The 26,248-nt window shown below is 65.7% G+C and overlaps 2 protein-coding genes across 11 annotated transcripts; one reads left to right on the forward strand and one right to left on the reverse strand.

Annotated features, from left to right (window-relative positions):
• Window positions 1-800: 800 nt before the first annotated feature.
• Window positions 801-2,344, reverse strand: POLR2L (RNA polymerase II, I and III subunit L). The gene is made up of 2 exons (XM_025862033.2): window positions 2,187-2,344; window positions 801-1,042 (listed from the first exon to the last, which is right to left on the reverse strand). The coding sequence occupies exons 1-2, from the start codon at window positions 2,279-2,281 to the stop codon at window positions 934-936; spliced, it is 204 nt and encodes a 67-aa protein (XP_025717818.1). The 5' UTR covers window positions 2,282-2,344; the 3' UTR covers window positions 801-933.
• A 152-nt stretch (window positions 2,345-2,496) lies between these two features.
• Window positions 2,497-24,555, forward strand: TSPAN4 (tetraspanin 4). Of its 10 annotated transcripts, none has more exons than XM_025861990.2 (9): window positions 2,497-2,649; window positions 7,780-7,879; window positions 11,158-11,237; window positions 20,188-20,379; window positions 21,746-21,820; window positions 22,818-22,919; window positions 23,028-23,159; window positions 23,246-23,329; window positions 24,235-24,555. In XM_025861990.2, the coding sequence occupies exons 3-9, from the start codon at window positions 11,175-11,177 to the stop codon at window positions 24,430-24,432; spliced, it is 846 nt and encodes a 281-aa protein (XP_025717775.2). In that variant the 5' UTR covers window positions 2,497-2,649; window positions 7,780-7,879; window positions 11,158-11,174; the 3' UTR covers window positions 24,433-24,555. The 10 variants fall into 10 exon arrangements, with proteins under 10 accessions (XP_025717775.2, XP_073745899.1, XP_025717770.2 ...); XM_073889798.1 differs by lacking the exon at window positions 2,497-2,649 and adding an exon at window positions 3,192-3,544; XM_025861985.2 differs by lacking the exon at window positions 2,497-2,649 and adding an exon at window positions 4,012-4,146.
• Window positions 24,556-26,248: the final 1,693 nt, after the last annotated feature.

Consider the following 26,248-nt stretch of genomic DNA (forward strand, 5'->3'; position numbering starts at 1 on the left):
GGCCCTCAGCGGACCCCATGTCCCATGTCCGGGCAGCAGTGTTTGCTCTGAAAAAGGTGCCAAAGAAAGTTTCCTCCCTCTCCTAACCACACACTCCTGCCTACTGCCCGCTGGAGGGCACCAGGGCTTGCCAGACTCCCGTCCAGGGTGATGGCTGCTGGCTCGAAGCCTTAGCCTGAGCTGCAAGAGGACAGAAGGCCCTGGCAGATAGCTCTTTGGGTAGGCCCAAGGGATTCAATGCTAGTGCCCAGGGCACTGGGAGCTTGGCAAACCCTGACACCCAGCAGAGCCTCCTCAGGGCTGCCCTCAACCCACTGTGAGGGCCTCAGGGCTGGCTGTGGAGGCTGGGCACTGCCTCTCCCCCTCCAAAGTGACTTGGCCAAGGGAAGGGGCCTGCTGAGCTTGGAGCCTCAAAGCTTCTGGCAGTAAGACCCTCAGGATGGGTAGCCGAGACCACAGCAGGCATTCTATTCGGGGCCCAGAAAATCTGGTTCCTGATATCCTGGGAGAGAATGTGAGGATCTCTGTGCTTGGCCTAAAGAGCACCCAGGACCTGGGGGTGGGCATGCCAGTGTCCCTGAGCCCCCAATCCAAGTGCTCTTGTCTGTCTGTACCTGTGAGAGCCCACACTCCAGGAGAACCCCCCCCACCCCTGCTGAACAGCTGCCACTTGGATGGCTCTCCCTCCCCCTGGGCAGCGAGAGCCACGTACACCCCAAGCAGCTTCAGGCACGAGGCAGGACACACAAACACCAGCGGGCAGGGAGTCACCCAAAGCCAGGCCGACTGTCAGGATCTCCTCATGGTTCTACAGAGACCTTTACTGGACAGTTTCTTCCAGAGCAGAGACACACCCACAGGCGGTGGGCAGGATGCAGTGGGGCAAGGCACCGACCGCCCTGTGTGAGCACGGCGGGCGGTGGGCACCACACGTCACTTCTCCAGAGGCGCGTAGTTGAGCAGCTTCTCGATCAGGTCCACGTGTGCTAGCAACATGCGGCGGCAGCAGTACCGCTTCAGGCCAAGCGCATCCAGGGCATCCCTGCGGTGAGAAGAGCAGACCACACCCTGTTCATCCAGGCAGTCCTGCGGGGACAGAGGGCCCCGCGTGGGATGCCCGCGCCACACATCAGGGAGGGACGTCTCTCCAGGAAGCCATCTCTCTCTCGTTTCTCAAGCCAATTAGAGTTGTCAATGTCCCTGGGACCCAGCCCAGTCTCCCTAAAGGCTTCCAGAAAATTCCCACAGCACCGCTCGGTTGTGCAGAGATGGCAAGTTGGGACAGAGGAGGCCAGGTTGGTTGGTTCCTGCCCAGGGCATCTCGCAGGGAAGGGGGGGAGTCCTGTGCAGGCTTCCAGGTGTTCACTCACACTTGGTCACTCTAACAGACTCATCAAGACCCGTCATGAGCACTCAGTGCAGCCCTGGCCAAACACCCCAGGCCCAGGGTTCAAATGTGATCAGGACAAGGGCCAGTCCACACAGGGGCCCAGAGGCCGCCGGTACGAGAGAACAGAGATTCAGACAAACCTGGTGGTGACTGCAGTGCTGAGGGGCAGGGACAGGAAAGAAGCCCCCAGAACAACCCGCTACTCACGGCTCTGTGGCCAGGAAGCTTGTTCTACCTCCCACAGGACAAGAGGGTCTGGGGCACAGGGGTGGGTCTAACAGCGGAGAGAGGTTAGGGAGCAGGTGGCCAGGGAGGAGGCAGAGCACTTAACTGCGGGATACCTACAAGTGCCAAGACACCGGTGGCTTGACGCCCAACTCCCCTCCCCTCCCCAAACTACAAGGCGGGGGTGAAGGGGCGGCAGCGCTCTCCTGAGAGCAGGTCAGTAGAGCAGGGTTGGGGGAGAGCCCGCGGGGCGGGGGAAAGCCTCTGCAGGGCCACCTGGAATCTGGTACGAGCGCCCGCCGCCTGGCCAGGGCCCCGGGACCCCGGCCCGCCGTTCCCTCGCCCCCGCGCCCAGCAGGAGCCCACCCGCACACCGCGGCCCCCGACCTCGCCCTCTGCCCCTGCGTCCACGCCCCACAGATCGCGGTCCCTCTACCCCGGACCCCCGCCGCCGCCACTGGGTCCCGCAGGCCCTCAATCCCTGGCTCGCGAACGAGACGTCGCCCCGCGCGCCCGCAGGCGAGGACCCCTCGACCCCGGCTCCCTACCCCCGCGCGGCCCGGCGCCTCACCCCTCGGTGTACTCGGCTTGCAGCAGCCCCAGGTAGGCTTCCCACTTGTTGCCGACGATCTTGCCGCAGGTGAAGCAGCGCACCGGGATGATCATGGCGGCGGCAGCGCAGCGCCCTCGCTGCCCGAGCCGGCTGAGCTTCCGCCGCGGACGGCCCCGCCTGGGGCGCGTCCATGGCGCGGGGGGAGGGGGAGTCCCGTCCCGCCCGCGGCCGCCCCCAGCCCGCCCCGCCGGCCCCGGTGCCGCCGCCGTCCGCTCCCCGCCGGGTCGAGTTCCTTCTGCGCGGAACGGGGGCCCCGGGGCCCGCGCGGCCGCGGCCGGAGCAGGCGGCGCTCCCCCCGTCCGCCGCTTTGGTATGTCCCGGCCTACGGCGTCCTAACGGGACCGAAAGGGCCCGACGGCAGCGGTTCGCCTTCCTCGTGGCCGCATGACTGACAGCTGCGCGGCGGGCGGACGGCGCGCAGGTACCGCGCCCGCCGGTGGGGATGCGGCCAGGGTCCCGCTCCCCGCAGCCGCCGAGCCGAGCCCCGGAGCCGGGCTGGGGCCGGGCCCGAGCCGAGCCGACCCGGCGCGGAGTTGGAGCCCCGAGCCGAGCCGCCGCAACAAGTGGCGGGGCCGGGGCCAGGGCCGGGGGCGCGGCGACCCGCGGCGGGGATTACAGAGGGGCTGGCCGGCGGCCAGCGGGGGCCAGCGGGGGCGCGCGGCCACGGACGGGCCTTCCCGCCGCCCCTCCTGGCCCGGCCGGGGAGAAGGCTCTCCCCGCCTGGAGCCCCTGCCCTCGCGCGCCCGGGGCGGGGTCTCTGGGGCTGAGTTTGGCGGTCCGGTTCTCAGCCGTGGCCCGGCCCGCCCGCTCGCTCGCCCGGGGTCGGTCCCGGCCGGGCAGTTACCTGCAGCCCCGACGGCGGGAGGGCGCGGCGGGCTCAGCGGCAGCTCCTCTCCCGCAGGCGCCCCAGCGATCCGCTTGGGATCGCGTCCCTCCTCCCTTCTTCCGGAGGAAGGGTCTGGGAGGGGGTGCGGGCTGGGTCTGCATCCACCCCGGGCCAGGCTGTGCTGGGTACCCGTGATCTGGGGGCGTCGGGCCTCTGAGGACTCAGAAAGGGGCGGAGGCTGGAGAGGGTGGTCAGGGAGGGCGTCGTGCAAGAGGTGCCTTTTGAATTGAACCTTGAAGAGCACGATTTTACCTGGAGTGAGCCTGAGTGTGTGTAAAGGAGTGGACTGATCCTGGCAAAGGGAACGCCTGGATGGAGGCCTGGAGGCCATACCTGCGGGGCAGGTCCAGGCCACAAGTTTGTGCCAGGGCCGGAGCAGGTGGTAGGGCTAGAGGTGATGGGGCAAGAGCCACCGAGGACTTAAAGGAAGGTGAGGCTGTGTCTCTGGAAATGGGGTAAGATGAGCTACTTGATCCCGGGGCTGGAGGCTGGGGGGGAGATCAGTGTGCAGTGAGAGGCAGGGAAGGCTCCCTGGAGGAGGTAAATTTCTGGGCTGTGCGGGGGATGTGGCACCTGTGACTTAGGCACGGGTGTTGGTGGGAGGGGCCTGGTCAGGTTCCCTGGCCTGGGGCCTCTGGATCTCTGCTGGGGGTGTGTGGGGCCTGTGCTGAGTCCCAGGCATCAGCTACCCGCCCTCTCAGGTGGATGATGGGTTCTGGCTTTAGCTGAGGGGGAGGGAGCCAGAGGGTTCCCTGGGGCCTGGGTGCGGCTGGCCAGAGCTGCCCCCTGCCTGGAGTTTGTGCCCCCACCTTTGCCTGGGTCCCGGACAGCCTGCCTGGTGCATTTGTCATCCCCTACGCTGCCACGTGCAGAGCCACGAGTGAGGCTACTTCCCTTCCCAGCTGCCCCCCCGCCACCCACTGGACGCACATCCTGTCCCTGGACAGAGGGACACGGGTTAGGGGGCCTCGAGTCACAGTGGCCTGGGGTCAGACCCAGGCTCAGCGGCAGAGGCTGCTGGCAACCGTGGAGGTGAGGGACACAGTGGAGGGGATCCAGGCTCTCAGCGGGTGGGCCTTAGGGACCTGGGGGTGGTGGTGGAAGGCTTCCTGGAGGAGGGGCCCAGGGCCTGCCCCACCCATGCTCCTGCCCTGAGCAGTTGTTTACTCCGAAAGAGTGAGGGCAATGAGCCTCCCTCCCTGATCCTGGCCAGAGCCAAGCTGACATTCCTGGAATTCTGTGAGCTGTGTGTAGATTTGGGGGTGGTGGTGGCCTCCTCTTCCCCGGGCTCCTCCCTCTGCTCCCTGATTTCCAGGGAGAGGGCATGGGGAGCATCACGGCTGCCCGCCCGCAGCCTGCTTGCATGCTCTCAACACAGGTGTGCACCGAGGCCCCTGGGGGTGTTTGATCCTCTTCTCTGTACTCTGTCTTTGCCCAGCCCCGGCCGGGGGACACTGGGAGCCTCAGAGGTCAGCCCTGCCCCCTGCCTCTGCCCTGGGTGGCCGTGTCCCTCTGTGTGTGTTGTGGGGGAGTAGCTGGGCCCTGGGCCTGGCTCTTCTCAGGGTGGGCAGGAGGGAGGCATGGGCCCCAGGGTCCTGGTGGGGAGTAGGGATGGGGGAGCCTTGCCTGCCTGTAGGGAAAAGGGGGGGGGCCCTTGCTTCCCCTCTCTGTGTGCAGTGTCAGCACAGATGTGGCCCAGGCCTCCGGGGAGGGAGAGTGCCAGTTTTTCGAGAATGGGGTATCCTGCCCCCAGTGGCGGGAGGCTTAGGGAGGGAGGGCTGAGCTCACATGTGGTTGGGAACCCGTGAGCCACGTTTCCTGCCAGAAGAGGGTCACTGCAGGGCAGGCAGGGATCAAGGCGAGCTCAGCGGTTGAAGATTTTGCTGCTGAGACGCTCTGGCCCGGAGCATTGCCCTGTATACAGGGCGTCAGCTGACCCTGCCCACGGGTCCTGGCATCAGTTTCTCCATCTGTAACGTGTGGGTAGAACCAGAAGCTGCCCAGCTGGAGGGTCCCGATCCTGGCTGTGCACGCTTGGCCCCTAGCCCGTCTTGCTTTGGATAGATGTGCAGGGTGGGGTGGGGTCCCAGAACACACATGTTCAGACGCCTCCCCAGGGTCAGACGGCGTTCCTTGCCTGCGGTACCCATACTAGCCCTGGCCTGGTGGGGTTTGCAGGCGTACTTGAGGCTGACTGGCCCTTACCTGACCACCCTCTGGACAAGCCTGGGCTGAGGGCATTTGGGAACAGCCCTGCCTGCCGGCCCTGCTGCCTGGGCCCCCGTGTGGCACTGCTCCGTAGGGGTCTTGGTGGCCTGGGGGCGGGCGGGCACACACTGTGGGTGCCTGAGGCAGGATGCTCCCAGGGCCTGTGGTGGGTGGAAAGGCGGCCCCCCTCGGGGTCCTGATGGTGTCCTCCCCACTGCCACCTCCAGCAGAGAAATACCTGAGGGGGAGGGGAGGAGGAGCAGGGATGTGGGGGGAAGACCCTGAGGTGGGGGTTGGCCTTGCCGGGCCCAGGAGAAACTGGGGGGCCCCTGCCCCGGAGTGGGTGTCTCCCAGCCCTGGAGGCTCCAGTTTGGCTGTGGGGAGATGGCCTTGCCTTGGCTCTGTGGGGGAGGGGTGTGTGCGCCCCTCCCCCACGGTGGGGGCCTGGGTGGGCCTTGGGCCTGCGGGGCTGGATCAGCAGCAGGAAGGCCGACACCACAGGACTGTTTGCGTTGGCAGGGCCTCCCTGGCTCCTCAGAGCTGCCTCAGAGCCCGCTCTGCCTGGGGGCCCCCCCGGGTAGGTGGCTGTGTTCTCCTCTACGCACTGATCTGCCCCCGCTGGGGTGTGTGCCCCCAGGCCGGGCCCCTGCTGCCTCTTAGCTGCTGGGGCGCACAGTATGCCACGCCACTGGCAACCTCCCATCTTTGTTTCGGATTTTGGGGTGGTTCCTCTTCGAGTGGGACCTTGGTCTGGCCAGGTGGGTGCCCATGGCCTTCTCATGGCTTCTGCTCCCTTGGGGTCCCGCAGCTGCTCGCCACCCCAGAGCCCTGGAGAGTCAGGAAGACCCAGCCCAGGACTGTAGGTGTGTTTGTCTTGGGGCTCTCCCTCAGCTCTGTCCTTGTTGCCTGCTGCAGGTACCATTCCGGGGGATGCAGGCTTGTCAGACCCTGCCCTCAAAGGAAGCCCAGAACAGGGAATGGGGAGGGAGGCTTCCTGGAGGAGGAGGCTGGGCCTGGGTGAGAGATGGAGCCAGCTGTGGTCCTGTCTGGTCCCTGCATCCTGCCCCAACTGCAGGGTTGTGTCTGGGCTGCCCTAGATGGGAGTGGGAGGCTCTGGACTCACGGAGGAGCATTGTGGGGGCCGGGAGGGCTAGAGGTCATTCATGGAGGGTCCACGGGCTGCCTTGGGGGCGAGGGCTGCGAGTGTGGCTGGGCAGTGGTCTCCTCCAGCCTCGGCTTGGTGTTGGCCATGGGACTTCCTCATTTTGGGGGGCCCAGGGGGGTTGGGGGGTTGCTGGTGGATCTGCCCTTTGGGCCCTGCCTGGGAGGCCCATCCCCCCTGATGCCCAGGTCTTGAGGTGTAGGGGCATGGTGGGGTTTGATGCATGGTTTTTAGCTTCTAGAATGTTGCTGTGGGCTTTGGGCTCCATAGCTCCTGGAGAGGGGGCTTATCAAGGAAAGTGGATGAGGTGTGTTCCTTTCCTGGCTGCCCCCCTCCTCCCCCCCCCCACTGCCCTTGCTACTTTCTGGGCCTGAAACCCCTCCTTGTTTGCTTCATCCCTGGGCACAGGGACCCCCAGGTGCATCCTCTCCTCACTGAGGTTCTGGGGAGGACTCGTATGAGGTCACCTGCAGACGTCCGTCTGCTCACTGGCCTCTCGCCAGCCTCAAACGTAGGTCGGGTGGACTGGCAGCAGTGGGCACCCATGAGAGGATGAGTGTGGGGGGTGGACATCTGCCATGCTGATGTTTTGAACCTCTGCAGTCCCCTCCTGCCCTTGAGCTGCTGAGAAGACTGCCTGCCCCACCCCCAGGCTGCAAGGAGCACCTGGTCTGAGGAGTGAGATGTGGGGGGCCTGACTGGGATGCCTTCAGACACCCCCCTGCCCCGTGAGCTTGGAGTCCCCTCCTCAAAGGCCCTGGCTGGTGGGGGAGGGCAGAGTCGTCCCATGAATGCCGATGGCAGGGGAACAGGCCTGGTGAGTCATCACCAGCTGGCTCGGTGGGGAGAGAGTGAGGTTGATGGCTCAGGGCATATATCTGCTTGGATCCCAGGAATGGTTGGGCTGCAGGGCATCTTAGGGGAAATGGACACCGAAGGCTGGACCTCTGGGGACCATGCCATGACCGCCACATGCCCTGAACACGTATATTCTCTGTACGCACAGACCCCACGTGTGCTGTCTCTGTGTCTGTGTGCAAACCTGTCTCCCTCCCTGGGCATCTCTGCATGAGTGACCCAAGGTTGGGAGCAGAGCCCTATTTGAACCCCCCTGTTCTGGTCCCCCGAGTCTGGCAGTGCACCCCTACCAGTCCCTCAGCTGCTGTCTCCAGCCCTTGTAGGTACCTGGTCCTGAGTGCAGGGCTGTTCCTCATCCCTGAGGTGCCTGCGCAGCCTCTGGGAGCCCCGCAGAGGGTACGGTGTGGGCTCCACTGTGCCCATCTTCCCTCCCACAGGGCTCCAGCCTGTCTTGGCTGCACTGACCATCGGTCCACCTGCTGGCTCACCTTCAAGGGAACCAAGCACCGCCTGGCTTCTTTCCCGCGGCAAGCCCAGGTATGTCACCGTCTGGTGGGGCAGCAGTGGGGCTGCGCTGCGCTGCCTCGTGGGCTCTTCCACTTCTGGCCCAGGGGCCTTGCCAGCTGGATGCTCACCTGGTCCTGGCACAGACGGTCCGAGCCAGCCGGATGCCATCTCCTGAACATGTCTCCTTGGGCCCCCACCGGCTGGACGAAGGGGACTCCTGTGTGGGAGAGGTTGGACTTGGGGGACTGACGCTGACAGGGCCCTCACCTGGCCTCAGCTTTGATGCACCTGTGTCCTCATTCCAGCTGGCCCCAGGACCCTTGGATGATGTTTCCAATTTCATTTCAGATCAGACTCTCCCGCTCACCTGTGGGTGGCTGCAGGGTTTTGTAGATGGGATGATTTGGGGGGTGTTGGGATGGTGACAGCTGAATGAGACAGAGCTGAGAGTACCCTGGGTGTTGGGGCCTAGGGTGGGAGCCCAGGCAACTCCCCTCTGTCCCCCTCCCTGCCCCACTCCAGTATGATGAAGGGGTGGAGAGGTGAGCCCAGGGCTCCATGGGGAGTCCTGCCCATCTCTGCTCTCCTGCCAGCCTTGGCCAACCCGCTTCCTCATCCCCAGAGGCCCTGCCCTGGGAGCCAGGCCAAAGGGAGACAGCCTCCTGCTCCTCAGGCCCCCTTCCCCACTCACCTCTGCCCACCCCACCCCACCCCACCCCTTTGAGGAGGACAAAGCTGGTAGCAGGTTCATTTATGTCCCTGGAGGCCCAGCGGTGCCTCCCTGAGTGTGTCTGACCCCAGCCTGCAGGGGTGCCGCATGGGGGGTGGTATCTGGTGGGGCACAGGGGTGAGGTGGGGTGAGACCCGCTCAGCCTGGATCCTCCCTTGGCCCACGTGTGCCGCAAGTTGCACTCTGAGCCCACACTCTCAAGGTGCACATCCCTGAGTGTCCCCCCTCGGCCTGGCTGTGGAGCTGGCTGACTTGGGCCAAGGGGGCGCTGGGGTCTCGAGGGTGCCACTTGTTCCCTGAGCAGAGCTGTGGGCAGAGGTTTCTGCAGGGCCTGGGTGGGGGCCCTCGGTTGCCTGCTTCTCCACGGGGCCACTGTTGTGTCCCTTTCCTGGAGCCCAGACACACCGGAGCACACTTGGGGGAGGAAAGGGCAGGGGGGCCATGGGAAACCCCAGGCTGGCCAGCCGTGCGACACGGGCAAGGCCTCTGGGACTCTCCTGTCCCCACTCCCTGCCAGGGCCAGCTCTGCTCTGGGGGGGACCGCATTCAGACACTGCCCTGAGGACTTGAGCTGCGGGTCTAGGAATGGCCTGCAGGGGGCGGCAGAGGGCTGATGCTAGTGGTCCTCAGGGCCCAGTAGGGCTGCCAGACCTCACTGGGCCCCCAGCCCTCCAGACCGTTCTGCTCAGCCTGCTGCACAACCCCCCCCCCCCCCCCCCCCTCCGCCCCCCCCGCCGCCCCCCCCCCCCCCCCGCCCCGGCCTGCTGCCTCCCGCACCACTCAGTCTCTCAATTTGTCACCTTGCCAGTATCCTTTCCTCTGCACCCCTGCCTCCCCCTCCGCCTTACCCCTTCCTTCCCATCCCCCTCTTCCTCTCCCTCCCAGCTCTCTCCCCTCTGCACGTGAGTGTGGCTGGATGTGTCTGGGAGGTGAAGGGTCTGCCTTCTAGCACAGGCTGGTGCATAATGAAATGGGAGGCCCCCTCAAAACTTATCGGTAATTCCAAGAGCATTAAACCAGTGAGGGGTTCTGTGTGGCTGCACGTGTCACATGCTGGGGAAACGGGCCCTTCTCCCCGGAGAAGCAGGACCAGGGGAGGGTCAGCGCGCCCTGGCCCAGGGAACAAGCCAGCTGCAGTGGGAGTTGAGGTCTGGGCCTGTTTTCAGGTGCCTAGTGATCACCCCTGCCCCCTTGTGTGTTCCGGCCCCTCCCTGTAAGTCGGAAAGCCTCCCCATTTCTTGCAGTGACCTACCCTCCTAGGCACCCTCCCCACTTGCCCTTCCCTACCCCAGCCCCTCTCGGGCAGCCCCTCTCCTCCTGCAGCAAGGCTTCTCCACCCCGCCCCCGCCCTCCTCCCAGGGTGGGTAAACCCAGGCTGATTCCTGTCCCGACAGAGGCCTTTTCCCATCCAAGCTGTGAGCTGCGGGGGCTCTGGGGTCCCAGAGGGCGTCGCCCGCCCAGGCTGGAGGTGGGAGAAGCTGCTGGAGAGTGCGCACCCCAGGGAGTGTTCTGGGCTACGTTGCTGTCTAGCTCCGGGCGGGGAACCCAAGTCGAAGCCGCCCCAGGTCATCACCAGAAAGCAACTGGGTCACCCCTTCATTTGCATAGCGCTCTGCATCTCGAGTGCGGTCGGAGGTCTCCAGGCCTGGCGGGGGACAGTGGGGCCGCGGGGCCGCGGCGGAAGGCTGCGGGGGGGGGGGGGTCCTCGTTCCGGGAGCTGAGAGCTGCCTGGGCCTTGGCCCTCGGCGCCAGGCCCCCGGCCCCGTCCGACGCTTCCCCTGCCCTTCGAGGGCATCTTCCTCCCGGGTCTGGGGAAGGCGAGAGCGAGGGGCGCTAGCGCGGGCGGAGCTGCCGGGGGGCAGGGCGGGGTCGGGTCGTCGCCCTGGGGCCGCGATTGGCCGGCGCCCGCGGAGCAGGCGGATTTGCTGGGCTGCGCGGCTGGGAGGGGAGGGCAGGGGAGGGGTCCGCAGGGCGGTGCGGCGAGGTGGGAAAGGGTGCGCGGGTGAGGCGGGCGCGGATTGGCGGGGTGTAGGGGAACGGGGTGGGGGCGGGGGGCGCGGGGCGGGACAGCGAGGAGGGGCGGGGTCCTCGGGGGCGGGGCCGGCGCGGATTGGCGGGCGGGCGGGCGCGGGGCGGGGGCCGGGGCTGCGGCGCGGGGACCGGGCAGGTGTCCGGGGCCGCCGCCGGGGCGGAGGGGAGCGGAGCGGCGCGCCCGGCTGCCACCGCGGGGCCGGGACCGGGGCGGGATGCGGCGTTCCGGGGGGGTGGGCGCGGGGCGCTGAGCCCGGCGGCGGCCCTGGCGCGATGCGCCGCTCGAGCACGGACGAGTCCACGTACCGGCGCAGCCCGTCGCCGGAGGGCAAGGAGCCGGGCTTCGCGCGCGGCGGCCCCTTCCGGCGCTGCAGCAGCCTTCACGGGCGCGCGGGCGCCGGGGACGCCGGGGACGGCGGGGACGGGGGCCCCTTCTTCGGCCTGCACGCCAGTCCCGGCCCCAAGGCGGCCCAGGGGCGCTACACGTCGCCCAAGGGCAACAAGTACGTGGTCTTCTACCTGGACCTCTCCTTCATCTTCCTCCTAGAGCTGAAGCGCTGCAGCATGGCGCGCGGCTGCCTCCAGGGCGTCAAGTTCCTCATGTTCGCCTTCAACCTGCTCTTCTGGGTGAGTGGCGGCGGGGCCGGGGGCCGGGGGGGCGAACCTAGAGTCGCTGCTCCAGCAGGGATGGGGCGCGAGACAGCAGGACGTAGACGGGCGGGGGGTGTGTGTGTGCCCAGGGTCGCTGCCCCAGCTGCGGGCCACGGTGGCCCGGCCCGTGGGGCGGGTTTCCGGTACCGCGAGGCTCTGGCCGAGGCTCTGCCCTCGGGGCCGCTGCCCCGCGTCCTCATCCCTCTCCCCCTGAGACCGGCCGTGTCCCGCACCTGCGCGCCCGACAGGGCGGCAAGGCACTGCGCCCGCCTGCGCCGGGGTTCCAATGCTGGTGGTGGCCGGCAGTGCGCTGAAACTCTGGTGCTCCGCCTCCATCCCCTCCCCTCCCTCCGCGCAGCCGGCTCCTTTCTTCGACGCCCCCCCCCCCCCCCCGCCAAGTGGACTGACCTATAGGCCCAAGGACCGTGGTTCTCAAGGGGCTGTTGGGAGCCAGGTGGTCCCCGCCAGTCTCTGGAGGCGCTGTGGAAAGGAGGGGGTGTGTGTGTGCACCGGTGAGTTCTCTGGCTGGGCCTGACACTGAGCAGGATGTTGGGCCACCAGGTGTGCTGGGGAGGTGTCTGGTCGCCCTGCTGGCTCTTCTTCCTACATGGTGCGAATGTGTGTGCGGCATGTGTGTGTCGGGGTGCGGGGCGCCCATAACTTTTGCTGAGGTGGGTTGGGTTTGCTCAGACAGGATGTGTGTGTCCAGGGTCAGAGGTGGCCCCTTCGTCCTCCAGACGAGGGTGGGTGGGTCGGGAGGATGATGGAGATGACAGAATTGCCACCCAGCCCCGGCCCCAGACCTGCAGGGAGCGTGGCAGGTCCCAGCGGTGGCTGCTGTCCCACTGGAGCAGGTCGGAACAAGCTGGGGTTCCACTGGCTGGGCTAGGGGAGGCTAGGTGGAGAGAGGATGCCAAGGTCACTCCCTGCTCCACCGTTAATTCTCGAGCCAATCCTTCCACAACTAGGAGTGAGGGGGTGTGGCCTGGGCTCTGGACCCCACAAGGAGGCTGTGCTTTTCATGCTCATATGCATGCAGTTCAGTTGAGGCCAGATGCCCAGAATCCTGCGCCTCCCTTCCTTCTTAGGCTGTACTTTTCTCTTCCCAGCTTGTGGTGGGGGTAGTCAGGGGCCCCGGGAGGGGCAGCCAGCCTGGGCTGCCTGAGGGGTGTGATCCCAGGGGGCTCCTGCCAGGGGCGGTCACCCCAAGAGTTTGTTCTCTACAAGAAACTCCTGGCAGGGATGAGGCCCAGGCCCAGAGCGAAGCACCGTGAGGCCAGGAGCCAGAGCAGGGGCGGGGGGCAGCTGGAGCCCATGCCCAGCACACGAAGGAGTGAGCATCTTCTCTTGGTGGGGGATGTTGAGCAGCTGCAGTGGGCTGACCAGACCTGACTGGTGGAGGTGCAGGTGGCCGAGCGCCTGGGGTGGCGGGGGGCAGTGGGGGTCAGGTCCTAGGAGGTGGGCAAGACTTGCTTCTCCCTTTATCTGCCCTCCTCAGTGATCTGGGCAGCTGCCTGCAGGCAGAAGGAGAGGGGACCCCTCAAGGGTCCCCAGGCTGAGCTGTCTTTGCCCTGTGAAGCCTGAAGGAGTGTCCCTACCAGCTGCAGGACAGACACGCTCTGCCAGTCCCTGCGGTGGATCAGAAACCCCTTTGGGACCTCCTCCTGGGCTGCACAACCCATTTCCCTTTTATTCCACAATTCTTCCCAGAGAAGCCAGCTGGCCCCCTTCTGCTGACCTGGGCCCGTCAGCTGGGGTCTGAGACCCGGAGGGCAGAGAGGGGCACCCGGGCCTGCCCACAGCCCACGGGAAGCACTCGCGAGGCGTGGTGGGAATGGTCGGGAGGCTGAGTCCTGGTTGGAGGTGCCAACTAGGCTGCAGGTGGCTGGGGCCGAGGCTAGAGCACCCTTCCCCGGGGCCCCGGCTCCTTTGCTACCTGGGGGTGCTGGCCCCCCACTCCATTTCCCACTGTCACTGGGAGACCCCTGAGTGTCATGCCTTAGTCTCCCCACTGGAGCTAACTGTAAGGGTCAGGACTGAGGTTGTGGGAGGGGAGTCCCAGAGGCCTGGACCTCAAGACACTCCCCTGCGTCAGTCCCTCCGACCCCACCCTACAGGGCCAGGCCGGGTCAGGTGCTGGGCCAGCGTTTGCCCTGGCAAGTGGGGAGGTCGTCATCTGCAGCTGGGGTGGGCTGGGGGGCGTTGTGTCTGGTGGGGCAGCCCTGTCCCGGGTGTGGCTCCCAGAGGGCGTGGATGCCGGGGGTCCTGGCAGTGGGGGGGGCAGGAGTCCAGGCTGCAGGTGCAGGTGGGGGAGGGGCGCAGAGAGGTGAGGGGTCCCGAGGGCACCAGCCCTCACACCTGCTTAGAGGTCAAGGTGTGGTGACTTCTCCCACTTCATCCCACCCCTGTCCCGCCCCCCGAGCCCTGCCCGGCCCCCCTTTGCCTCCAGGCTTCGACTCTGCTGGAGGCAGACCCCCTCAAGGCCCTCACATTGACCCTTGCTCCTTCAGCAGTGCTGTCCCCATTGCACCCACTGCCCTGGCACTGGGGTGCCTCTGGCCAAGACCAGAGTTCCTGACTGGGCCTGGGGCGGCAGGGAGTGGGGAGGGCAGGCTCAGCAGGTAATTGACTCTTACTTATGTGCTCCGTTTGGTGGGTTTTCCTTGGGGGCTCCTGCTTGGGTCTGGGAAGGCAGGGCTGAGGCCTCTAGCCGTGGGTCCTCGTGGGGCAGGAAAGAGTCAACACCTGTCTGTCCTGGTGTCGATCTGCCCGGTCCTGTGTGGACAGGCTGGGTCCCTGGCTTGTCTCAGTGAAGGAAACAGGCCCACGTGTTGTCACCAGGGCTCGGAGCTGGGGTGACCTGAGGCGGGGAGCTGGGAAGGCACAGGCCACCACCCAGAGGAGGAGAGGGACGCAGGTGCTGGTGGCAGGGGCCCCTCAGAGTTCAGAGCCAACGGACTCTCAAACCCTCTCCTGCCTTCCCACAGCGGCTGGGGCCTTTGTTGGGGACAGACAGCTCCGGCAGGGACATGGTGGCCCTCTTCTGAGGCCTGCACAGGTGCTGGGCAGTGTAGGGCCAGGGTCCCCACGACGGGGCTGGGGGTGTCTCCCGGGAGCCCAATCCATGTTCAGTACCCAGGAACAGGTGGGGTGTACTGTGTGATGCCAGGTGCGGGGTGAGGGTTTGGGGCTGTTCAGGCCCCTACGGTGACAGAGATGGAGGCCCCAGGGTCCGGGGGGAGGAAGGAGGTGCTCTTCCTGCCCTTCCCCTGCTCTGGGGCAGAGGGCTCAGGGCTCCCCCCGGGGCAGTCTTGGTGGCCCGGGGGTGGCCTGGGGGGGAGGCGGGGCTGAGCCTGGCAAGGTCAGGGTGCTTCTGTGTCTCCCCCTTGGCCAGCTGCCCGACCCTTCCCAGATTCCGATCAGCCAAGCTGAGGGCCCCCCTCCTGCTGCTCCCCTGGCAGGTGTCCCTCCCTGCCCCCCTTCCTGCCCTAGGGCTGCGCACGTCTCTGCCTCTCCCTGCGGTTGTGGTCAGGGTCCCTCTGCATGGCTGGGGTGGGGGTTGGAGCCCTGCCTGCCTTTTCCTGCTGCCCAGGCCACCATAGGACTTTGGGTAAGTCCTGCCCTCCTTGGGGTCTCCTGGAGTCTCCCTTGCCCCAGCCGCACCCCAGGGGGGCCTGGATTTTCCCCTTTGATGAACTGCAGATGATGTCCGAGTGGGTGGCCTGAGTGGGTGGCTGTCACTGGCCCTTGGGCAGGGCTGAGACTGGTGGAGGAGAGGACACATGGTGAAAGGGCCCCATAGTGCTGGGGGCCATGACCTCCCCCCGCAGTCCTCCTGCAGCTAGCAGGTCACAAGGCAGGGCCAGTGAGCGTCCCAGACCCTGTGGCTCCTCTCGGCCATGGCCTCCTGATGGTGCTGGGCGCGTCCCCATGTCCGGGCTCACTTCTTTCTGCGGTAGGGTAAGGCAGGGGTGGCCTGCTGCCTGCAAGTAGGGGTGGGCGGGCAGCCTTGCAGTGGGCGGAGGGAGGGCAGGCAGATTCTGTGATGGGATTGGGTCTGGAGGGCACCAGGGAGCTGGGGGTGGGGGTGCTTGGCTGCCCTGGTCAAGGGTCAGGACACTCTCCTCCTTGGGGCCAGCAGCTGGCTGACAGGACAGATGGGGATTCGGGGCCCGGGGATGTTGGTCTGCTCTGTGGTGGCAGTATGGGTCTCCGGGTCCAGCTCGGCGGCAGAGCCCTCCCGCCCACGGCGGGGGCGGCAGGCGGAGGTGCTGATGCTGGAACCAGGTGTGTGTGTGGCTGAGCGGGTGGCTCCCCAATAGGTTGGGGGTGGCAGCGGTCAGTTAGGGGGCCCCAGTGAGGCTCCCCAAGAGTCTAATGGTCCACCGGCTGAGCCAGCAGGTGCCCCTGCTGCTGTGGTTCTTATCTGTCCCGTGGATGACCCTTTGTGGTCCAGTGAGCTCCTCCTCGCCCTCGAGGGTGGACTTGGACCTTCCTGAAGCTGCCGGCCAGGGCTCTTCTGTTCCCTGCCCAACCCCTTCTCCGTGGACACTGACTTCGGGGGGTCCTGTCAGTGGGGCTGTCTCCCTGATGGGCTGGGGCTGGTGTCCTTGTGTCCGAGCCTTGGGGGTCAGTGAATCGGGCTGATGGTGGTGCAGGGGCTTGCTGGCGTTTAAGAACATGAACGGCAGGCAGTTGCGTAGATTTTCAGCGAACGGCCAGGTGACACCATCCGGGCAAGGAAGGGAACATTTCTGTCAGCCTGGAAGGTCGCTGAAGCCCCTTTGCTCGGTCTCCCTGACTCCTGCCTTGGGGCCTGGCAGACACATTTTGCCCTTCCTGAACGTGTACAGATGGGGTCCCCTTGTGGCTGTTCTCGGCTGGGCGGGGTGAAACACCTTGCCATGCCCAGCCCCCACCCCAAGGCTGTGCTGGCTGCCAGGCAAGGGGCTTCTGGGCACAGACTTGGCCCCTGCAGGCACCCAGCCCTCCACTGTGTTCTGAGGACGTGGCCAGCTGTCCTGCCATCTGCTGGCCGGAGGGGCAGTGGCAGAGGGCCACCTGATACCTGCCCCTTCATGGGCCTGGGGGCGCGGGTGGCATCTCAGACCGTGTGGTCCCTATACCCCCAGCCCTAGGCCAAATCGAAAAATGCACAGACAAGAAAAAAGGACAGCAGGAATGGGGGGCCACAAGCTAGGCACTGGGCTGGGGCTGGTGACAGGTGAGGACAGAAGGTAAGGCGTGTGCTCGAGGTGCACGGGAGGGGCTCAGGGAGGCCACAGATGATGGCAGGGCAGGGATGGGGGTCCCCAACGGGAGGGCTGGGCCTGTCTCTCAGGCGGTCAGGGGGTCTGCTCCTGGGACCCAGCTGGGCTTTTGTGTGGCTGGGAGGAGAGTCCAGCCAGTGGCCCAGGCAGTGGGAGAGTGGGGCTGGACAGCCGTGGGGTTGGGGTGGCGTCCCGGCCTCCCAGGAACTTCAGCCCCACTTAACCTGTGTTTGATGTTCTGTGTCTGAGTCTAACGGGCCTTGTTTTTTTCCTGCACTTGGAGGCTGTAATTTTCCTGCCAAAATGTTTTAAAAGCTGCATATGCAGAAACATTTTCAAAATTACAGGTAATTTTATTAACTGTGTGCATGCATCCTGTTACTGTGTGTGTCTGAGTTTATGGTGACTGGCCTGTGCAAACAAGCTTGAACACAGAGGGCCTTGGGGCTTGCGGGCAGGGCAGGCCATAGGGCAGCATGTCTGTGACATGAGCCCGTGTGACACGGTGCCGGCGAGGGGTGCCCGTGGCAGCGGGGCGTGTGTGTGTCCCAGCGCGGGTCTCTCCTGACATCTCAGGGTGGAGGTGGGACGTCGTGTACAGAGTTAATTAAGGAAACCCGTTCCCACCAGTGCTGGGGGTGAGGAGCCCCTTCCCCGTCCCCTGGACCCAGACTGGCCCCCACCCCCACAGCCGCTCTGCCCCCCGTGTCCTCCCCGTGCCCTTCCATGTGTCCCCGTGGGGTGAGGGAGCTCAGACGGGCTCATTGTCCTGCTGACAGGAGCTGTCCGCCCAAGTCCCTCGGACAGGCAGTCCGGGTGTAAAGAACGAGCCATTGTCTGCTCTGCTCAGGGACCTGCCGCAGGAGACGGCCCCACCCACCGCGGCCCCATCCTGGGGGCTCCGCTCGGAGCCGTGACTGGCTCAGAGTGGGGGCTGCGTGAATCAGTGGGGGACAGGCCGGCGTGAGGCCTGGGCGTGGCAGCTGGTCACTGTGTCCCTCCACACAGGGAGGTGGCGCACCCTCACGCCCTCCCTGACCCAGGTCCCTCCCTGGTCCTCGGCCACGGTGTCCCTTCTGTGTGCAGCACCCCACTGGGCAGCCCCAGCTTCAACCTTCCGCTGGGGCTTTGGAGAGCCCAGAGGCAGTGGGCACACTGTGGGGACGCGGTGTCCCTACAGGCATGGGGGGGCACATAGCTCCAGAAAACCCCCCGGCTCCCAGTTTCTCACCTGCAGGTTGGAGGATCGAACGAGCCCGAGCCTGTCCCAGCCTCTTCTGTGCCCCTGGATGTTGAGTGGTGCCTCCCACAGGTGGGCGTGGGGTGCCCAGAGGCGGTGCGTGTCCCCCGGGCCACGCTGCCTGGCGTCAGCACCTCGGACAGTGCCCGCGCCTTTGGTGGAGGGCCTGCCTCCATCCCGCAGGTGGGGCTGCACACGCATCTCCATAACTGCCCCGGGGCTGTGCCCAAGCCCAGCTCTGCAGTGAAGACGTCACCTGTCTGTGTCCCCCCCCCCTCCCCGCTGGGCAGCTGGCTCCTCACACTGGGTGCACACCCAGGGCCCAGAGGCGATCCAAGCCACTCCTCCGGGTGGGTGCCCCTGCTGGCCTCCCACCTCTGAGCCTCGTCTGGGCAGCCTCCCCTGGCCCCCTGGCCCCTGATGTCTCGTCATGGCCCTGGGTTTGGTCACTGCATGGAGATGGCCTCACAGGAGGCCATAGGCAGAGGCTTTTGTCACCGTCCACGGTGGGCCCTCTGGGAACTTCCAGGGCCATGTGGTCAGTGCCCTGCACCAGGGTCCCCCTAACCTGGTACCCTGCCCCTTGCCTGAGCTGCAGACCCCCACCCTACTCTGGGGAGGGGCTCAAGCAAGCAGGACGACCCCAGCTTCCTGGACCCTGCCCTGAGCCAGCGGCATTCAAAAGAGGTGTTGTTTATAACTTTTAGACCTCAGTTTTTGTTTCTGTGGAAGGTGCAAAGAGGGGCAGGGGGGCCAGAAAGGACCCGCATGTTCACCCTGGGCTGACTGGACCCCCACCGGGTGGTGGTAGGCATTTCCGCTGGGGACTCTCCTGCCCTTGGCAAGGCCCAGAGGGATCCCAGATGCTGGTAGGCCTGGGCCGGAGCCCCTGGTGTCCGCCCACACCCCGGGAGCCATAGCCCCTAATGCCCTTGGGCTGGGAGCTGCATCCGCCCCACCCCCATAATTGCAGTCTCCTGCCAGCCTGGCTTAATGCATGGTGTGCACACTCCCCAGCGGGTTATGGAGAAACGAGTGGTGGCCCCACCCCCACCCCAGGGCCAGGTTGCCTGGCCCGTGGGGGGAGGGGCGAGCATGTGCATATGGGAAGGTGTGGCCTCCTTGGGCACGGGTCTCAGAGCCTGTGGGGCCTGGTGAGTCATGGGGTCCCTGCCAGGCTTGGGGAGCCAGGCCAGTTGTTGGGGAGGCATTGTGTGTGGATGGCCCTGGCTCCCTTTGGCTCGACTGACTGGGCGGGAGGCTCATTTCCCAGCCTCGGTTTACTGGTCTGGGAAATGGGGTGGGAGTCTGGCCATCTAGGCTCAGGAAGCTTTTGTGGGTGATGCAGGGCTGGATGCGGTATGCCCTGGAGTCTGTGACCTAGCCTGTCCTGGGCACGAAGGGTGAGCCCTCCAAGGGCTGGGTGTCGTGCCCAGGAGAGCCCTTGGGGGCTGAGGCCATGGGGGCCGGGCCAGATGGGGAGGAGTGGGGAGGGTTCCCCAAAGCCACCTAGCTTTCCCCAGAGCCCAGCAGGTGTTGGTCACCAAGTGGTCTCACTGAAGCCCAGGTTTTGGGGGACCAGGTCGGCGTTTGTGGGGCTTGCTGCCCCCAGCCCGCACCTGTTTATCCCTGGCCCACCCCTGCTCCCCCAAGGCCGGGTGTCCCTGTCACCAGGCGAGGCTGAGGGCCCGCACTTGGGCTCTTCTCGCCCTTCTCCCTCTCATTTTAATTGTGTTTGTAATAAGAACGACTATGAAATACAGTAAAGGTTCCGGTGGTTGAGAGGGAGGGCAGCAAGGGCCAGGGCTGAGCTTCTTTGTTCTGCCCCGTGCTGGCGTCCGTGCCAGGGCGTGGTGGGCGCCCTGGGGCTTGTGTTTAGAAGGGGACGGCTGGGGACACCAGGGGGGCCCATGGGGATTGCGGCCACCCACTGGAAGGTGGTTTTAGGAAGAGGGGAGCGTGTGGTCCAGCAGGGTCTCCAGGGGCCATCTCCCTGACTCTCAGGTCCAGAGAGGCTGTGGGGTAGGTGCAGGCCAGGCTCCGGGGGAGGAGGGGGTGCTCCCTGAAGGGCTGGTGTTTGGGGGCGCCCTAGGCCCCCTGCCCAGGCTGCCTCACCATGTCACTGGGACAGGGGCAGCACCCCGTTCATGACCCGAGTGAAGAGTGTCCTCAGACCACATCCTCCCCACGGCCATAGGTGTGGGCCTTGGGGTCCCCATTACTGTGGCTGTGGGGGGACCGGCTGGGGGCTAGACAGGAATGGGAGGGGTGACTGGCCGTGGAGGTTGGCAGGGTGGGCGAGGGCGCACGGGGCCCGCGGGATGCCTCTGGGTGGCCGCAGGGGTCTGCTCTGGGGTGGTCTGGGATGCGTGGATGGTGGCCTCACTGCCCTCTCTCCCCACCCCGGCGGTCCCAGCTGGGAGGCTGCGGCATCCTGGGTGTTGGCATCTGGCTGGCTGCCACCCAGGGGAACTTCGCCACCCTGTCATCCTCCTTCCCGTCCCTGTCGGCCGCCAACCTGCTTATCGTTACCGGCACCTTCGTCATGGCCATTGGCTTCGTGGGCTGCATCGGGGCCATCAAAGAGAACAAGTGCCTCTTGCTCACCGTGAGTGCCCCCCGCACGTGGGCTTCACCTCTGCGGCCTCTGCTCCCTAGCTGCGCTGACCCCGCAGGGCCAGCAGGTCATGGCCTGTGGCAGCCCCGGGGGGCCTTGCTGGGGCCTTCCAGACCAGGCTGGGGCTGTGGTGGGTCGGGGGCGGGGGCTGCTCGCCCAGAGCTTAGTGGAGGCCTCCCTTGACAGGACACATGTCCTGTCACCCCCGACACGAGTGCCAGGCGGGACCCCTCCAGCCAGTACTGGGCCTGTTTGCTCTGCAACCACCCTTCCTGGGAACCCCTCCCCAGCTCCTGTCCCAGGACCCTCTGTTGAGAGGCTCACAGTCCCCACCTCTGCCTTGGAGACAGATTTACAGGCAGGATGTGTTCCCATCTTTAGGAACGTTAATCACAGATAATTGAGAAGGGGAAGGATGCCCGGGGTCAGGCTCTTCACCTATTAATATGTCTGGCAAAGGCCTCCAGCAGCTTCAAGTCCTAAAGCACCCCTTCAAATGGATCCTGAGGAGCCCTTGCCCAGGGTGGGGCCTCGGAGGGCATGTCCCCCAGTCCGTGCAGCTCCCCCAGGTGTTCAGCACGTTCCCAGATGCTCCCATCAGGGCCTGGGGCTCCCATCCCTTGGAGCAGCAGGTGGGGGTGTGGCTGGGTCCCCAGCTGCCCCGGGGAAGGAAGCTGTAGTGTGTGTGGGGGGGCCCAGCCCCAGCCTTCCCCACAGGGAGACTCGGGAGTCAGAGCCTGGGACCTGCTGGGGGCATCCTGGGCCTGCGCTGAGGGAAGGACAGATCGGGGGCCCCAGGAGAGGCCAGGGCGCGCTCCCTCTGCCCGGGCCCCATGCCTGTCTGCAGGAAGGGCGGGGTGGACGCAGGCCGTCTCTGCTGCTCCACTGGCCTAGGACGTCTATGGCAGGGTCAGGGCTGTGCCTTTGGGGGTGCTCGAGTGGGAGGCTGTCACCCAGCAGGCAAGGTTTGTGCAGTTGGGTGTTGCTTCTCAGGCTCCTGGTGGCTATCCCCTCACCGTGGTCTTTCCCGAGTGGGTGTGCTCTGGTGGCTGTGACCCCCAGGGCTCAGGGTCATCACAGGCTGACCTCCTCCCCGCCCACCACAGGGACACAGGCACAAAGCACATGTGTGCCGGCAGGTGTGAGGCTTGTGCTCCGTGGTCAGTCGAGCAAGAGCCCCTCGGGGGCTCTTCCGAGGGAGGTGGGGCAGCGTGAGGGTGGTACGCTGCTCTCTGGGGGACGGAGACCTGGTGTGTGTCCCGGCAGCACTGGGGCATCTGCCCGCGGTTCACGGGGGGGCTGGGGGGCGGCTGGGGGGCGGGGCGGCCAAGTCACTGAGGCTGGGTCTCCTCTGCAGTTCTTCGTGACGCTGCTCTTGGTGCTCCTGCTGGAGGCCACCGTCACCACCCTGTTCTTCGCCTGCACTGACCAGGTTCGGCCACCCCGCCCTCCCCGGCTTCGGGTGTGGGGGCTCTGATCTCACCACCCTGCTGGGGGCCACTGCGCTGTGGTGACAAGGGTGCAAGGCGGGGCTGGGAATGGCGGTCACAGGCCCCATGCTCGGTGCGGGTGGACAGCGGCCCCTGCCATCCACTCACTGGAAGAGCCGGCTTTAACCACAGCCCCCAGAGGCCGGGCCCGGAGGGGGACACCAGGGGCCTGGAGGTTCGGGGAGGTTTCTGGCCCTCTGAGAAGTGGGGGTGCAGGGGCACGGTGCTGTGCTCTGGCTGAGCTCCTTACTGTCCTGGACTGCATGTCTCCTGGGCAGGGAAAATCCCGTCCCCATTTACTTACTAACATGACTGATGGCTCGTTTACATGTGTTTTTGACTCTGGGTTGTACCCTAGACCTGTGTTCCTTATCTTGCTCACATTTTTGCACCGCTGCCCGTTGGGAGCTCTTGCTTGGCTCCTGGGTCCCTTTGGCATCCTCCCCTCGGTGTGCATTTTGGCGCTAGACGGCCCCCAGACCCAGCTGGGCATCTCCTGCCCCAGCCCTGGAATCAGCCTTTTCTCCAGGAGCCCTGGTTCCTTCACTGGAGGACGGTCTGGGGAACCAAGTTCCGGGGGCCGGCGTGCTCCTCGCCACTGGGGCGTCGTAGCTTCTGGGCCCCTCAGCGGACAGACGGAGCCGTGTACTCACAACCCGCATGTACAGACCGCGCTCGGGGTTTCTGTACGTGTCTGTCCGTCTCTGTACCTGAAGCTGAGGGGGCGGACTCACGTGCCAGCCGGTGTTCAGCACCACAGAGGGCCCAGGGGCAGGAACAGGCAGGGGCAAAGTCCTGGGCCTGGGCACAGGGACAGGGGCTTCTAGGAGGAGGGGGCTCCAAGGGGGGGGACCGTGGGCACAGGGTGCCTGGGGGGTCTGGGTGAGGGAGGTGGGGCTGGCCGTGGGGGTGGCCCGGCTGACCCCGCTACGCTTGCAGATCGACAGGTATGCCCAGAGGGACCTAAAGAAGGGTCTGCACCTGTATGGCACCCCAGGCAACGTGGGCCTCACCAACGCCTGGAGCATCATCCAGACCGACGTGAGTCTGTGTGTGCGTGTGGAGGCAGAGGGGTCGCGGGTGTGCCAGGTAGGGGCAGGGCCCACCCACCTGCTCCCCAGCCATCCCAGCCCTTGCGCCTGTCTGTAGTTTCGCTGCTGTGGGGTCTCCAACTACACCGACTGGTTCGAGGTCTATAACGCCACTCGCGTGCCGGACTCCTGCTGCCTGGAGTTCAGTGAGGGCTGTGGCCTTCACGCACCTGGCACCTGGTGGAAGGCGGTGAGCACCTACCCTCCCCATGCATCTGGGACCCAGGGGTGGAGGGGGCGGCCTCATGGCCCCTGTGACGTGTGCCCTTCCTCCAGCCATGTTACGAGACCGTGAAGATGTGGCTCCAGGAGAACCTTCTGGCTGTGGGCATCTTTGGGCTGTGCACGGCGCTGGTACAGGTACGCTGGGTGGGGCCTGCCTCAGGAGCCACCTGGACCCACCCCAGCCCCCCACCTAGCCGCCTAGCTCACCAGCACCCGGGTGGAAGCGCCTTGAGCCCACGTGGCTGAGAGGTGGGGTTTGAGGGATGGTCCAGGGCTACTCCACGGGGAGGTGACCTTTGACAGGTCAGGGACAGGCAGGCCAGCCTTGTTCCTGCGGCCGAAGCCTGGCAGCTGTGGTGGGTGGTGGTCACGGGATGGCTCGGTGCAGAGTGAGGGTGGGCAGCCCAGGCCCTGGTGCCCCTGGCCCTGGCTTCCCAGCCCCCACGGAGTCCTGCATGTCAGCACCCTGGGGGAGCTCGAGGCCAGTGTGTCAGTAAACTCGACGTCAGGGCAGCCCCGCTCCTGGGCTACAGAGGTAGATGGGGGTCACAGCCAGAGCACACAGACACTGTCAGAGGCTCTCACAGTTGGATGACAGGCAGGTAGGGAGGGGCGTGGAGCCGATGGGCCCTGAAGCCACCAGCAGAACCACAGTGGCCACGCTGAAAGGCAGGTCTGGGGGCCAAGCCCTAGGAGGCCCCAGGGTGCCCCCTGTGCCAAGGCTCAGGGGGAGGTGGCTGGGCTGGACCTGAACTGCCAGTCGGGGGAGGCCTCCCGAGAAGTGGGGTACAGGCCGTCCAGGGAGGAAGCTGTGGGGTGGGGGCCGTGGGCAGGACCCCTCTGTGCTCGTGGTCTCCTGGAGCAGTCCTGCCCAGCCCCCTTGTGTCCCCACAGATTTTGGGTCTGACCTTCGCTATGACCATGTACTGCCAGGTGGTGAAGGCGGATACCTACTGTGCGTAGGCTGCCCACTGCCTGCCACCTCTGCCTCACAGCCCATGGGGGAGGTGACCATGTCCCCACCTGCCTCTCCTGCTCAGGACTCAGCACCAACCCTGGATGCCCCCGCCCCCGGACCCTCAGCCAGCCCTGCGAACACCGAACACCGTGCTGGAGGAGGTCGCCAAGTGCTAGCAATGTGGGCAGGGCTGGGGGTGGGAGGAGCTTTTCATACCCATGTATTCTCCAGAGCTGCGCTCCCCCCGGCTGGGGTCATTCACGGGTGGGGGTGGGGGTGAAGGGCTGACCGCTGGTCCTGGTGCTCAAGGTGGGGCTGTAGCCCCACCGTCCACATTCCACAGCCGAGCCCGTGCAGGCTCTGGGTGCATCTTAATAAAGTGCGTGGGCAACAGCCCCCACCCGAGTGTCTGTTGCTGCCCTGAGCCTCTGGGGGGGTGGTGCCCAGACAGACCGTGTGTGGCCGTGGGCCCCCCCACCGTATGCCCAGTGCCTGCAGTGGGGCTCCTGCACATGCGTGGGGCCAGCCACCAAACCTCCGTGAAATCAGACACAGGAAGTGGTGCAGAGGTGCCTCAGGACGGCCCTGCGCCTCTGACCCCCCTCCACGTAGGCCCAGGGCGTTGCCTGCCCCCAGGGGTCTCTGTTCCTGTGAACTTGGCCCCCGAATTGTTCATCTGTATGGATTCTACAAATAAAATGGGCTGTCAGGAGTGGAGCAGGTACCTCTGGTGCATAAACACTGGGGTCTCCTGAGATAGGGCTGACAGGATGAGGAAGCTGTGGGTCTGGAGCTTCGGGTTGGAGGATGGGCCCCTCCCAGGAGACTCACGAGCCCCCAGCCTCAATTTCCAGCCCTCCTTCCTGCCGGCTCCAAGGTGTTGCCCTCTCTCCGGCCCACCTGGGGATGCCCAGCCAAGCACTGACCATGGCCACAGACACAACCCAGACCGCCAGTGTGCACCCAAGCCCACCAACACCACCTGTCTTCGCTCCATGGAAACTACCAGATCACTGCAGTTAGTGATCTCAGGGCACACGGTTAACGCCCCCAGACCAAACTGTTCCTCACCTACCGGCAGCAAACTGGAAAACCGGCAGGAACGGTCGCACATCCAGCAAAGCAGTCCCCACGTAACGCCCACCAGTGTCCATAGAGCCCGCCTGCTAGGACCCGGGCCCCCCAATTCGTGCTCTTCTCCAAGCATGTGTGACCAAAGACAGACCTGCCCCAGGCTTGGCGCTCCATGTACCCGACGTGCAAGCTCTCACTGGACCCATGGGAACGGCTTGCAGACCTGGGACCCTTTCCGCCCACAGCCTCCTATGTGACCCCTCAGAGTCCAGCCCTGACTCAACTTCCACCATGGCCCTCGAGCGGCTTTTGTGCCCTGGTCCACCAGGGTCCCTGCCCTTGAGTACAGACCCCCACCTGTTGCCTCTGCTTGCTTCCCAGGCTCACTGTCCTCAGTGTGAGTGCCCCCGGGCGTCTGACCAGGGCGTCTGACCACCCTCCCAGCCCCCACCCCCTTTTGCTGGTCCCACCTTCCCATGCACACCCAGCATCTGTCACCTGCTCGGCTCCCCATCTAACACCGACTCATACTGTGAGCACCCCAACTCCTAAACAGACTTCCAGATGCACTAGAGCCCAGCACCCCAGCCCTGGTGCTAGGGCTCCTGGCTCCCTTCCTGCCCCAGCCTCTGAAGCTGGGACAAGAGGCGTGCTGGCCTGTGCCTACAGCTCCATCCTCCGCTCCTGCCCACTGCCAGGGTGGCCGGTGTGGGGCTGGGGGAACCCCGTGCTGTGGCCCCACATGCCAACCCACAAGCAAACAGGCATACACACAAACACGTGCACACACGTGCTGAGCGTGCACACACGCGTCCATAGTGGCTGCGCACTCGGACTTCTTGTGACGGCTCTGCTTCACCCCACACCCCCTCTCTGTCCTTCTATTCAGGCCCAGACTCCTCACCCACGCCAGCAGGCCGTCCCGCCCACCCACCCCCAAGAGCAAGACTGCGGCTTTGGGAGAGGGGGTGGCTGGCAGGGCCTGTCCCCCTCAGAACAGCGGGGTTCTTCCGTGGGGCCGC

Source organism: Callorhinus ursinus, unplaced genomic scaffold (genome assembly GCF_003265705.2).
Source record: "Callorhinus ursinus isolate GAN/ISIS: 27379988/994484 unplaced genomic scaffold, GSC_fseal_2.0 scaffold118, whole genome shotgun sequence".
In the NCBI taxonomy this organism is placed as follows: domain Eukaryota; kingdom Metazoa; phylum Chordata; class Mammalia; order Carnivora; family Otariidae; genus Callorhinus; species Callorhinus ursinus.